General features: G+C 39.9%; 1 protein-coding gene across 5 annotated transcripts in view; it reads left to right on the plus strand.

The window, feature by feature from the left end:
* Nucleotides 1-12,935, plus strand: part of Fanci (FA complementation group I) — a 76,602-nt gene that overhangs the window by 9,527 nt on the left and 54,140 nt on the right. For all 5 annotated transcript variants that reach the window (XM_074061820.1, XM_074061821.1, XM_020165470.2 and 2 more), the window contains 8 exons: nt 3,844-3,916; nt 7,691-7,821; nt 8,236-8,392; nt 8,469-8,526; nt 9,686-9,727; nt 10,108-10,231; nt 10,764-10,849; nt 12,722-12,848. In XM_074061820.1, coding sequence (XP_073917921.1) covers nt 3,844-3,916; nt 7,691-7,821; nt 8,236-8,392; nt 8,469-8,526; nt 9,686-9,727; nt 10,108-10,231; nt 10,764-10,849; nt 12,722-12,848 — 798 coding nt within the window. The remainder of the gene's footprint in view (nt 1-3,843; nt 3,917-7,690; nt 7,822-8,235; nt 8,393-8,468; nt 8,527-9,685; nt 9,728-10,107; nt 10,232-10,763; nt 10,850-12,721; nt 12,849-12,935) is intronic.

Consider the following 12,935-nt stretch of genomic DNA (forward strand, 5'->3'; position numbering starts at 1 on the left):
ATTAACATATATGTAAGCAAGTTAGGACATTATTGTATTTTTAAGGAAATTGTTAGTGCTAGTGTTGAAACTAGGTGCAGCTTAATCTCAGTTATCCAGTGTACTAACCAGGAATTTATGTAGGTATACTCTTTGATCTTTTTTTTTCTTTGAAATTATCCACGATTAGTTTTGTAGCAGTTTTTTGAGACAGCTCTTTGAGTGAGTTAAATCATTTGATAGACCAGAGTTGATTAAAACCAGCATTTAAGTTATTTATTTATTTGGAATCTGTTTTCTACCTTTTTCTAAAAGGAATTTGAGGAATGTTTTAAGCCCTCTACCACTGACCTACATCCCAAGTTCTGGAAATGTATTTCTTTGGCACATACAGTTTGATAAGATCGACCCAATTTGCAATAGAAAGTATAACCAGACCAATTATGAAGAAAAAAAGAATGTTATCAAAGAATTACTTCAAATAAAAATGCCACACCCAAACACTTTCACAGGAGACTTCTAATCTTTAGAGATCAGAAAGGTAGTCTTAATACTACATAAATTATCTCAGAGCATAAATAAAAAGAAGATTTTGAATGAAGCAGGCATAACATTGATACCCTAAAACTTGATAAAGATAGCATAAAAAAAGGAAACTACAGACTAATACCACTTACAAATAGTGATGAAATCTTACATCAGTGAACAAATTTCAACACCATATTACAAAATAAAAAAACATGATAAAGTGGCTTTAATAGCAGGAATATAATGAAGGCTCAATATTAGAAAATGTGTCCTATAAATTCCGTATGGTTATCTTCATTGACCAGAGAAAGCCTTTGGCAAAAGTCAGCACCCATTCCTAACAAAAACTTGAGAAAGTAAGAATGGCTGGGTATTTGCTAACATGATAAACGACATATAAGTCAGCATCTTAATGGGGAGCCCTAGCCTATTTCCACCAAGTCCAGGAACAAGGCAGTGATTTCTACTGCCTCCAGTACTATTGAATGTTGATCTGGTCTGCAAGCTATTGCAGTTAGCCTCAGGAGGCATAGAACAGGAAAAAGATGTAAAACCATCTCTTTTTGCAGATGAACTGATAGTATACCTACAAAACTTGAGAACTGGTGATAAAAATCATCTATAAATTATGAATTTGTGGTAGCAGAATATCAAGTTAGTACGCAAAAGTCAATCTCATTCATGCACATTTACAATAGTAACAAAAAAAGGTAAAACAGGAAGAAATAAATGCTGACTAAGGGCCGGGGTTGTGGCTTAAGTGGTAGAGCTCCTGCCTAGCAAGTATGAGGCCTTGAGTTCAAAACCTAAGACTACCAAGAAAGAAAAAAAAAAGAAAGAAAAAAACATACACAGAAATAGAAAACACTGGAAAGGGAGAGTTGTTTAGCCTTAAACTCACTGTGTAGCTCAGGCTGGCATTGAACTCCTGATCCTCCCCTCCAGATCTTCAGAAGACTGAAGATCTAGTAAGTAGAGGGAGGAGAAAAGGGAAGAAAGGACAGAGGGAAGAGAAGGAAATCAATGTTGTGTGCTAAGCCTTGGACGGTCCTGTACCCATTATTTTAGTTCTTTCAGGTAGGGAAATGGACCACAGGACAGATTAAATAACTTGCTTGTAGTTACATAGTTAGTAAATGGCCTGGCCAGGGTTCACAGCCAGGTCTGATTCTGGAGCCAGCTTCTTTATTTTCTTTGTATGCTCTATTGCCTTCTGATGAAAATGAACTTTTCCAATAAGAGTTTTTCAACCTATTCACATTTTGAACTGGATAATTCTGTTGTTCTGGCCTCTACCACTAGATTCAAGTAGCATCCTTCCAATTGTGATAGCCAGAAATGTCTCCAGGCATTGTCTAGTGAGCCCTGAGGGAGAAAAAAATCACTCCTGATTGAGAATCCCTGCCTTAAGGGTTACACCAAGTGTCTGGAGGGTTGGAGCAAGAGCTGTCAGGAACTTTCTTATTACATGTTCATGGACCTGGGTTAGAAAGACCAAGCTCAGGAAGTTGTAGAAGAAATCAAATTTATCATTTTATTAGTCTTGGTTTCTGGGATACTCGTCTCCCTGGATTATCCTTTTATGTTATTGGTCTCACTTTCGCAATGCTCTTTGCTGGCAGCTGCTTCATGTTTGGCGTTTCTCATACTATATTCTCTGTCTGGATAGTCTCATCTGCTTTCATTGAACCCTCCTCTGACCTCTAGTTTGGCATGTTCAGTTGTCTATTTGGCATTTCTACCTGGATATCTCAGAGTGGTGGTTCTGAGATCCACAAAAGACCTCCTGACGCAGAAAGTGTAGGTGGGATCTAGCAGGCTGTTGTAAGCCCTCAAGGTTATTTAGATGGGTGGAACCACCATCCATTCAGTTTTTACTTAAGCCAGAAATTTAGGAGTTTGCCTTGATATCTTTGTTTCCTTTAGCGTTGTACCCGCTTCACTTCCAAACGATGAGGAATTTGCACATCTAGCTCTCAAACGTATCTCGAATCTCTCTTTCTATATTAGTGTGCTCATAAAGATTGTTGTTACAAAAGTCACAAACTGGGGTGCTTAAATAAAGATGATTTTTTCCATGATTCTGGAAACTAATAGTTTAGAATCAAGGTGTTGGTAGTATTGGCTCCTCCTGAGGGCTGTGGGAATCTGTTCCCAGCCTACCCCTTAGCTTCTGAAGGTTTGTTGGCCATCTTTGCCATTCCTTGGCTCGCCTGCTCCCTCCCTTTGTCTTCACATGACATTTTCCTTATGTACCTGTCTGTTCAGATTTTTCCTTTTTTATAAGGGTGTCAATCATTAGGACCCACCCTAATAACTTTAACTTAATTACATCTGCAACAACCTCACTTCAAAATGAGGTTACATTGTGAGGTACTGGGAGTTAAAACTTCAACATAGGAGATTTGAGGGAGACACAGCACAACCCATGCATCTCCCCTGCTGTCTTTTTGGGCTTGTCCACTTTCCTCTCTCACTGGAACACAGTAGCATCTCCTAACAGGTATTTCTGTTTTACTCTTAAATTCCCCACAACCCATTCTCTATATAAGGAGCAAGATTGATTCTTACTGTCTTATCATTTCACTCCTTTTTCTTTAGCAACTTCTCTTGCACTTAGACAAAGTCTAAGTTTCTACCATGGCCAAAGTTTCTTCATGGCCTGATCCTTGCCCATTGCTGCACACTCACCTTGTTTTCCTTCTTACTCACTAGCCATATTGGTCCTGTTTTTAACCTCAAGTGCTTAACCATGCCAAGCTCTTCGCTCCTCCAGGGCATTTGTGCACAGAGTACCTTGGTCTCCTCTTCTCTTTTGCATAAATAGCTCTTTCTCATACTCCATGTCTCTGCTTAAATGTCACCTCCTGAGAAACTTTGACTACCCTAGCTGAAGTTGCCTCCCTTTCTTCAGTGATTGTCTCTCTTTTGTTTCCTTTTCAAATTTTTTTCTGGTGTTTTTTTTTTTTTTTTTTTTTGTCACCCTTTCCCATCCTGTTATAAACTGAAGTACCACGTCCATCTTGTTCATCCTTACATTGTACCTAGGAAAAAGATGAGTATATGTCCCAAAAATATAGCATAAAATAACTATTGCTGACTAAATACTCAGTAAGTGTGTGTCGAATGAATTTCTGAGTATATTTTAGTCTTGATGGCCCAGGATCCTATTAAGATCTGCTCTGGTCTGTCTAAATAAAAATTTAAGTATTTGTGAACCTTGGGTTCTCTGAGTGATTGGAACCTGACTGTGCCTTTTCATGTGTGTGTACAGGTCATTTAGGTAAAGGACCTATTTCCAGAGACTTGTGATTTTTTTTCTTTCTTTGATTGCAGTTGACTAATCTCCTTCAGATTCATGCAGTGAAAGGAAAACACACTGGAGCCCTCCTGAGAGCCATCTTCAAAGGTAATCATTAATTTTGCTTCTCTCACTGGTTTCATTGGTAGATCTGTTTACTCTGGGCACTGCTGCTACTTACTGTTGAAATCGCACAGGAACGTTTCTGTGCTTGGGGGATTCTACAGAATAACTAAAGCAGTAGAGTGACTACCAGCGATTATAGTGCAGATCTTGGAGCCTGTTTCGGTTTAGTTGTGCTTTTGAAATTGTGGAGAAGAGAACAACCATGTTTAGTACTCACTGTGCTCATTTGTCAAGGGGCCAAGGAGCTCTGGGGTTGAATGGAATATCTGTGTGCCTTCATAGAGATTCTGAATTCCCAATGAGTCTTGTTTGTTTCCCTGCCTTAAACAAGGGTCAGTTCTGTGTTCAGATTGTGACTCGTGGTTTTATAAGTTGTAGCAGTGTAAAATTCTACAAGCAAAATGAAAAGTGGCTTTGGACTCCTAATGGTTATGTTAACTGGGTCCACAAAAAAATTGAGTCTCCTTTGGAAGGGCACAGAATACTCTTCCTCTTCAACAAGAACCTTCAGAATCCCTCAAGTCAATTTTCTTAGAAATGTGCTGAATACTTCAGAAATAGCAGAGCAAAGGAAATAACGAAGTAGCAGCACTTGCCTATCTGCACTACTAAATAGAAGAGATAAGGATAGTTTATTTCTTGGCCAGACAAACCTGGACAACTTAGCACGACTCTTACTTTGATGACCAACCATGTTAGAAGCACATTTGGAAAGCCTAGCCTAAAATATCATGCATTATCAAGTGTTTATGGAAACTACCTTCAAATCATTTTAGTCCTGTTAAATTGCTTGTGTATATAACCCATAGTTGTGAAGACTGAATACAAGCTGGGCACCGGTGCCTCACACCTGTAATCTGAGCTAGTTGGGAGGCTGAGATCAGGAGGATCTCGGTTCGAGACCAGCCTAGGCAGAAGTGTCTCCAAAATACCAGAACAAAATATACTGGACGTGCGGCCCAAGCAATCGAGCACCTACTTTGCAAGTAGGAAGCCCTGAGTTCAAACCCTAGCCCCACCAAAAAAAAGAAAAAAAAACCAAAAGAAACTTGAGACATAATCCACATAATAAAATATTCACCCTTTTAAAGTACACTCTTGTTATCACATTGAGAATGTTGACCTATCACACAGTTTATCCATTTAAAATACTCACTTTAGTGGCTTTTAGTATATTCAGAGTTCATTACTCCTAAAAGAAGCACTGAACCATTAGTTGTCATCTCCCTAAAGCCCCCACCCATCCCTGCCTTAAGAAACCCTGATCTGCTTTTTCTGTCTGTACATTTGCCTACTCTGGACGTTTCTTGTAAGTGGAGTCCCTCCGCACGCAGTCCTTTGAGACTGACTCTTCACCTCATGTTCCCAAGGTGCATCCGTGTTGTAGCGGGCTTTCTTTCACTGCCAGGTGACATTCCGTTGTATGGAGATGCCACATCTTTGTTTATGCATTGATGGATGTTTAGGTTGTTGCTACTTTCTGGCCATTATAAATAATACTGGTCTGAATATTTGTGTATTTGTTTGTGGGAAGTTTTTATTTCTCTTGAGTAAATCTCGAGTGGAATTGCTAGTCACAGGGTACATTTATTAACTGGGGAGCTTAGCTGGTCATAGGTTATGTTCAACTGAGGAGCTGCCAAACTTTTTCCAGAGTGGCTGTACAGCCTCTAAATACTCATGGTTTGTTTTCTCATTTTGGCCATCCTGGTGAGGGCAGAGTGGGTCTCCTGAGTCTGATCTGCATTGCTGTGGTGCCTGATGACATCACGCACCTTTTCATGAGCTTACTGGCCGTTGTTTGGAGGACTGTCTGTTCAGGTCCTTTGCTCTTTCCAAATCATACCGTCTTTTAATACTGAGTTGTACTGATTCCTACACAGGTCTCTTGTTAGGCATAAAATTTGCAGAAATTCTTTCCCATTCTGTGGGTTGCCTTTTTAATGGCATTCTTTGGAGCACAATGTTTTAAAATTTGATGATGTACGGTTCATCTGTTTTGTTGTTTTAGTTGCTTGTTCTTTTGGTGTTACAGCTAAAACAATTATCTAATCCAAGATCATGAAGATTTATACCTGTGTTCTCAAAGTTTTATAGCTTTAGCTCTCTTTCCTTGTTTTTGTTTTTGAGACAAGGTCTCATATAGCCCAGGCTGGCCTTGCATTTATAATCCTCATCTCTGCTTCCTGAGTAATGGGATTATAGGAGTGCACTGCCATACGCAGCTTAGTTTATCTCTGACATTTAAGTGTTTGATTGACTTTGAGTAAATTTTTGTATATGGTATTGCCTGTAAATGCAAGGGTTTATTTCTGGCCTGTCAGATCTGTTCTTGATTTGTCTGTCTCTCCTTATGCCAGTACCACACAGTCTTACTTACCATAACTTTGTGGTAAGAAATGCTTCTTTTTCATGATTGTTTTGGATATTGTGGATTTTGTATGCTTCCATATAAATTTTAAGATAAGCTTCAGTTTCTGCAAAACAGAAGAAGCTGATGTATTAGTGAAGATTGTGTTGAATCTACACATGAATTTGGGAAATACTGCTGTCTGAATGTCTTGTCACTTGTATGGCTGCTGGGCTGGGCTAGGGATAAATGCCAGACAGCTTGCGGCTTTCACTGAGATTCAGGTGTACTTTGTCAGTGCTGAGGTTTAAACTCAGGGCTTAAAACTTGTACGGTAGGCGCTCTCTCACTTGAGCTACACGTCCAGCCCTTTTTGCTCTGGTTATTTTGGAGATGGGGTCTCGCTTTTTGCCTAGGCACCTGGACTCTGATTCTCCTCTTTTATGCTTCCACCTTAGCTCCCTGAGCGTGGGTGTGCTCCTGGCTGAGTGAGTGTGTTGCTGTCACCATGTGTAGCTGCCGCAACTTGTTGTGTTTTCAGCAAGGCCTTCCTGTCACAGGCAAGGGCCAGACACCACTTCTCCTGCCCGCATATGCTCTCTCTCTCTTTTTTTTTTTTGGTGGTACCAGGATTTGAACTCACAACTTTGTGCTTGTGATGGCAGGCATTTTGGTACTTGAGCTACACCTCCAGCCCTTTTTGCTCTGGTTATGTTGGAGGTGGGGATCTCACTTCGTCCAGGCTGGCCTGGGTGTGGTCCTTTTATTTGACACTTCCCGAGGATCACTGGGATGGCAGGTTGCACTGCCATGTCCAGCTTTTCCATTGAGATGGGGTCTCACAATGGTTTTGCCTGGACTGGCCTGGAACTATGCTCCTCCTCAGTAACTAGGATCACATGTGAGATCCACCAGGGTCTCACACACTCCTTGTGTTGTTGAAGTCTTTAGTTGGTTTCCAGAGGTCTAAAGAAGTTGATTTTGGCTGTTTTTTGACAGTGTCCTCATGTCTTTCATGGAAGAGAGGTATTTCCTCTCATTACTTTGAGAGGTTCTCATTACTTTGTCATTCTTTTGATATCAGTTGAAATGAAGTGTGTTAAAGGCATTAATTACTGAGTACTCCCTTCCCAAAATGTCTTAAAATTAGATGGTTTCCTCCTCCTGTACTATATAATTACTAAAATTAATAAGCAAAAGATGATATTCTAGTCCCTTTATTTTGGCTAAATTAATCTCTTTTTCAAAGCCCCTCCATGCTGCTGTCCACCATTAATAATCAGTAGTTTTATAATCCAGTTTCCATATTGAATTACAAATTTCTTTTTCCTGTTTACCCTTCAGCCTTGTTAAAACTTCTTCCTTTTCCCTTTCTTTGTTCTGTATCACTTGTTTCAAACAACAAGGCTCCCCCTGCTCTGAGGAGGATGGAGTCCTTAGGAGACATAAGATATACACTTGTTGTATCCATCTAGTGGAATCAGGAGATTTACAGAAACAAGTAGCATCTGAGATCATGGGATTACTAATGCTGGAGGTAAGATGGAAGATTGAACCAACCTACTTGTTTCCGGGTAGCTATAATTTGTTGTGGGAAGGAACGCTTAAATACAAACTTGCCATATTTTCTGTGTATGGATAAGAGCTATTATTAAAAACAGAAAAGTTGGTGAATGAGTTATAAACCACCTAGATGTACACTTTGCTTTTCTGGTACCATGGACATGTCGCCTTGAAGAATTTGCAAACATTAGGGAAGTGATGGAGCCTTTCCTTTGAAGGCCTTCACAGTTGTACATCTGTAACAGAAGAACAGAGTCCATGAGTCTCTCAGTACCAGTTCTGGGTCTCAGTGTCAATGGCACTATTTCAGCAAAAGACTTACTTCTTGGAAAGAGATTTCAAACATTGCATTCGTGCGTAAGATTTTCTTCATCTCTTGGACTTTAAGGCTCACCGTTTTCCAGGACCATTATTGGTTGAACTGGCCAATGAGTTTATTGGAGTTATCAAAGAGGGCAGCCTCATCAGTGGAAAGTCTTTGGAGTTACTGCCCATTATTCTCACGGCCTTGGCTACCAAGAAGGAAAATCTGGCCTATGGAAAAGGTAATTTTCCTCCAGTTATAGTAGCCATTCTCTCTTCACACATCAGCGTGTTTCTCAGTGTGTTTTGCACTTCTAGGTGAATCCAGTGGAGAAGAATGTAAGAAGCAGCTGATCAACACTCTCTGTTCTGGCAGGTGAGCCTTTCTTGTGAATGTGTAGAACTTCCTCAGGACTGCACGTGGCTAAAACAATAGCTGCCTTTATTTCAGGAACTTAGATTTGTAGTTTAGTCCATTCTTTTATTGTCATTTAGGGTATACCACCATAAACCATTTTATGTATGTATGTATTTTTTTGTTTTTGGTGGCACTAGGGTTTGAACTCAGGGCATCACCCTTGCTAGGCAGGCACTCTACTACTTGAGCCACTTCACCAGCTCTGGTTTTGTTTTTTGGTTTTTGGTTTTTTTTGTATTGTGTTTTTTTTCTGGATAGGGTCTCATGAACTCTTTGCCTGGGCTAGCTTCGATCCATGATCCTCCTGATCTTTGCCTCCTTAGTAGCTAGGTTATAAGCATGAGCCACTGGTGCCTGGCCTACCATGAAACATTCAGTCTGCAGTCAGTTTTCAAGAAAGAGGTAATTACTACATTCTCTGTTGTAAAACTCTACATAGTCTCAATTTACTTGACTGTCCATCTTAACATAACAATGTAGTCCTCTAGGCTTCCTTCCTTCCTTCTTTCCTTCCTTCTCTCCTTCCTTCCCTCCCTCCCTCCTTTTCTCTCATTTATTTAATTAATCAATTAATTAATTTTGAGACAGGGTCTTGCTATGTAGCCTGGGCTGTCTTTGAACTCTATATGTAGTTGAGGCTGGCCTCCAACTCAAGATCCTTTTATTTGAGACTCCCAAGTGCTGGGATTACTGGCATGCACCACTATAACTGGCTCGAATATTTTAGTATTACAAAAGTATTGTAATGGATGTGTTTATGTATCTAAATGACCATACAAGCATGTGTATGGGATATGTTTCAAATAGTAAGTTAGGTGGGTCTGTGGTTATATGCATTTTTAAGGTTGACAGCATTGCCAACTTCCTGTACACTCTGTAAAATAGGACGTGAAGTGTGTTTTGTTTTCCATAATCTCACCAGTATTGGGTTTTAAATTGATTTTGCCAATCTGAAAAGTTAAAAACTGATTATTGTTTCATGTATTTGTTTTATCTTGTTGCCACGATTGCAAAATCAAACTTGAAAGGGACCAATTTTTTCCTCCTCATTGGTCTTACAAAGTCACATGTAAATAAGTTAAAATAAAATAAACTCATCCTCACTGTCTTTATCCAGATGGGATCAGCAGTATGTAATCCAGCTCACCTCCATGTTCAAGTAAGTATTATCATTCCTTTTTCTCTTTATATCCTACTTTCTGAACTCGTCTGCTGGATATCGAAACAGCCAGCTCCAACACCATCTTCTTGTATGGAGCTCCCTTCCATCCCCTTTTTGGCTTTGTTCATTTAATGTATAACTATGATTTTCCAAGATGATTTTGCTTAGGTAAGGTTATTGATCTCCTTAAATTTTTTTCATGAGAAAAATCAGAAGAAATAGTTGCAAAAGTTTAATACTTCCTTTGTTCTCTGATTCCAAATTTTATTTCTTGAAAAAATGTTTAATGGAATTTTAATTACTGTAAAACCCTAAAATGGATTTCTAACAAGGCTGGTAAGCTCTGGACAGAAACTTTAAGAATCTTTGATCCACAGGGATGTCCCTTTGACTGCAGAAGAGTTGGAATTGGTGGTGGAAAAAGTGTTGAAGATGTTTTCCAAGTTGAATCTTCAAGAAATACCACCTTTAGTCTATCAGCTTCTGGTTTTGTCCTCAAAGGTATAAGTAGAAAGTTCTTTCTCAATTCTTATAACATGACCAATTGTGGCCATTCAGCTTTGTTGTGCTGTTGCTTTGCATATGAGACATAGATGTTTTTATTTCATCTATGATGATTTGATCTAGTAAAAAGCTTATGCTTCTCAGCTATGTTATCTCATGTTATCTCTTCTACCATAATTTCTTTGTAAGAGAAATAGAAAGATCTCAGAAAAGCTGGACTGTAGGCCTCTTAAAGCCCAACTCTTAAGAGGTATTTCAAATCCTTTTTCATCTTGAAAGTGTTCCATACATTCTTACTGTGGCTCCACGTTGTAGCTTGTTTATTTAAATCCATACTTGAAAATTCTTTTTTTTGTGGCGGGACTGGGGTTTGAACTCAGGGCTTCACACTTGCAAAATAGGTGCTCTACCACTTGAGCCACACCTCCAGTCTAATACCTGATAGTCTTTAAAGTTGGAAAGTACTTTAAATTCAGTTTGGTTATTTTACCCTTTAATTGGAAGAATTAACCTATTATGTTTTTTTCAGGGAAGCAGAAAGAGTGTTCTGGATGGAATCATATCCTTCTTCAGTGAGCTAGATCAGCAGCACAGTGAGGATCAGAGTGGTGATGAGTGAGTAATACTGTTTAGAAGTGAAGATCAAAAAAATAAATAAATAAAAAAGAAGTGAAGATAATTTTATACATTCTTCCTTCCATTATGTGTTCTAGCTATGTCATTGTTACTTTCCCTTTCACCCTACCTTCACCTCAACCGGAACTTCTCTAATCCTCCTAGCTGCTCAGTAGAGTTTGGAGAATAATGCAGCCTCTCCAGTTCTTTCATTTACACCTTCCAGGAAAAGAGCAGTAATTATCCTGTGAAATGCAGGCTTAAAAACTCTTGATCAAGTGTCTACACTGTACCAGTAATGCTTTGGCCTTGGGGCTGCTGTGATGAACCAATCAGATGAAACCTCTGTGCTGTGGAGCTTAAGTTTTAGTGAGCAGAAAGTGCTGTGAAAAGAATTCAAAGAAGCACTGCAGCAGTGATAGCAGAGCTGCTTTAGATCGGATCAAGGGAAACCTGGGAAGGTGCTGCTTTAGCTGAAGCCTGGATTATAAGAACCACAACATGTAGGTCAGGAACAGCATCCTGGGGCGGGTGGGTGGCACAAGGCAATGCTCAGTGTGGCGTAGCTGACAAGAGGGTTTGTTTGTCTTTTGAGATGTGGTCCAAGCTTGCCTTGAGCTCGCAGTCCTCCTGTTTCCTCCTATTTTAGCCTCCCAAGTGCTGAGGATTGCTGTTTTTATGTTTTTATCTTAAGCAACACATTTTAAAGTGCTTGTTTTGTTCCAGCTGCTGCTATAAGGACTAGAATCCTTGCAACTCTATTTTTGCCTGTTTTTTATGTGTGTAAAAACCAAGAGACAGAAAAATGAAGGAATTTTCCAAAGTTACACAGCTAGAAAGTGATCAAGCCAAGATTCTGGCAGGAGAGAAGTTTGAGCTGTTAACTCCAGTGCAGTCTACTGCTTCTTGTGGTTTTTTTTTTTTTTTTTTTTTGACAGTATTCTGGTTTGAACTCAGGGCCTCATGCTTGCTAGGAAGATGCTCTACCACTTGATCCACACCCTAACTCTGTTTCTCATCTAATAATTTCTAATTACTTGGCTTAGGAAATTGACTAGAATGGAGCAGGTTTCCAAGAAAATAATGAGCTCAGTGTTGACCACTTTAGGTGTGTGGTGTATATTAGCTTCCCCTGTGGAGATGTGGAACAGGTGGTCTGCAGTTATGGGGAGAAGTCTGAACTAGAAGCACAGATTCTAAGGGACTAAAAACCATGGGACTGGGTAGAATCGTCCAGGGAATGTGTGAAGGGAAAGAACCCAGAATGAGCACCAAGGTGTCCTGAAGTTAAAGAAGCACACTCCTCTCCCCAAAAATAATTGGGAGGAGATCACAACAGTTGAGCCATGGAAGGTGAGAGAAGAAAGTTTTGCAAGGAAGCTGGGTGTGATGGCATACACCTGTAATCTCAGCACTTGGGAGACTGAGGCAGGAGGATCTTGAGTTCAAGGCCAGCCTGGGCTAAATAGCAAGACCCTGTCTCAAAAAAAAAGAGTTTTTCAAGGAAAATATGGTTAACTGTTAAATTTGCTGAGGTGCTAATTAAGATGGGACTTTTGGTTTTTGGTAACATGGAGGTCATTTGTGACCCTTACAAGAATAGTCAATGACATTGGGAATGAGGGTAGGAGAGGACAGAGCCAGATTGAATTAAGCTGAACAGGAGAAAAAATATGCGATAAGGAAGTGGAAATAATGACTACATACAATTTTCTTGGCAAATTTTGCTGTAAAAAGGAGCAGAGAACAGGGGTTCTCTCTTTACCATCCATTGCTCATGTGAGTTCAGCTTGACTTGGTCTCCTTGTTGAGCAAAGGACCTGCGCTTTGTCACTCCATCTATAGCTTACACCTTTCTGTTGAATCTTCCAGGCTGCTGGATCTTGTTACTGTGCCATCAGGTGAACTTCGTCATGTGCAAGGCACCGTCATTCTACACACTGTGTTTGCCATCAAATTGGACTGTGAACTAGGCCGAGAACTTGTGAAGCAGTTAAAGGTAGCACCAGGTCTCTATGAAACAGCAGTGTCTGGGCTTCAGCCTGTGTTATGCCAGTTAATGACAGGAAGCACAAATGCAGAACTC

Source organism: Castor canadensis, chromosome 19, assembly GCF_047511655.1.
Source record: "Castor canadensis chromosome 19, mCasCan1.hap1v2, whole genome shotgun sequence".
NCBI lineage: Eukaryota > Metazoa > Chordata > Mammalia > Rodentia > Castoridae > Castor > Castor canadensis.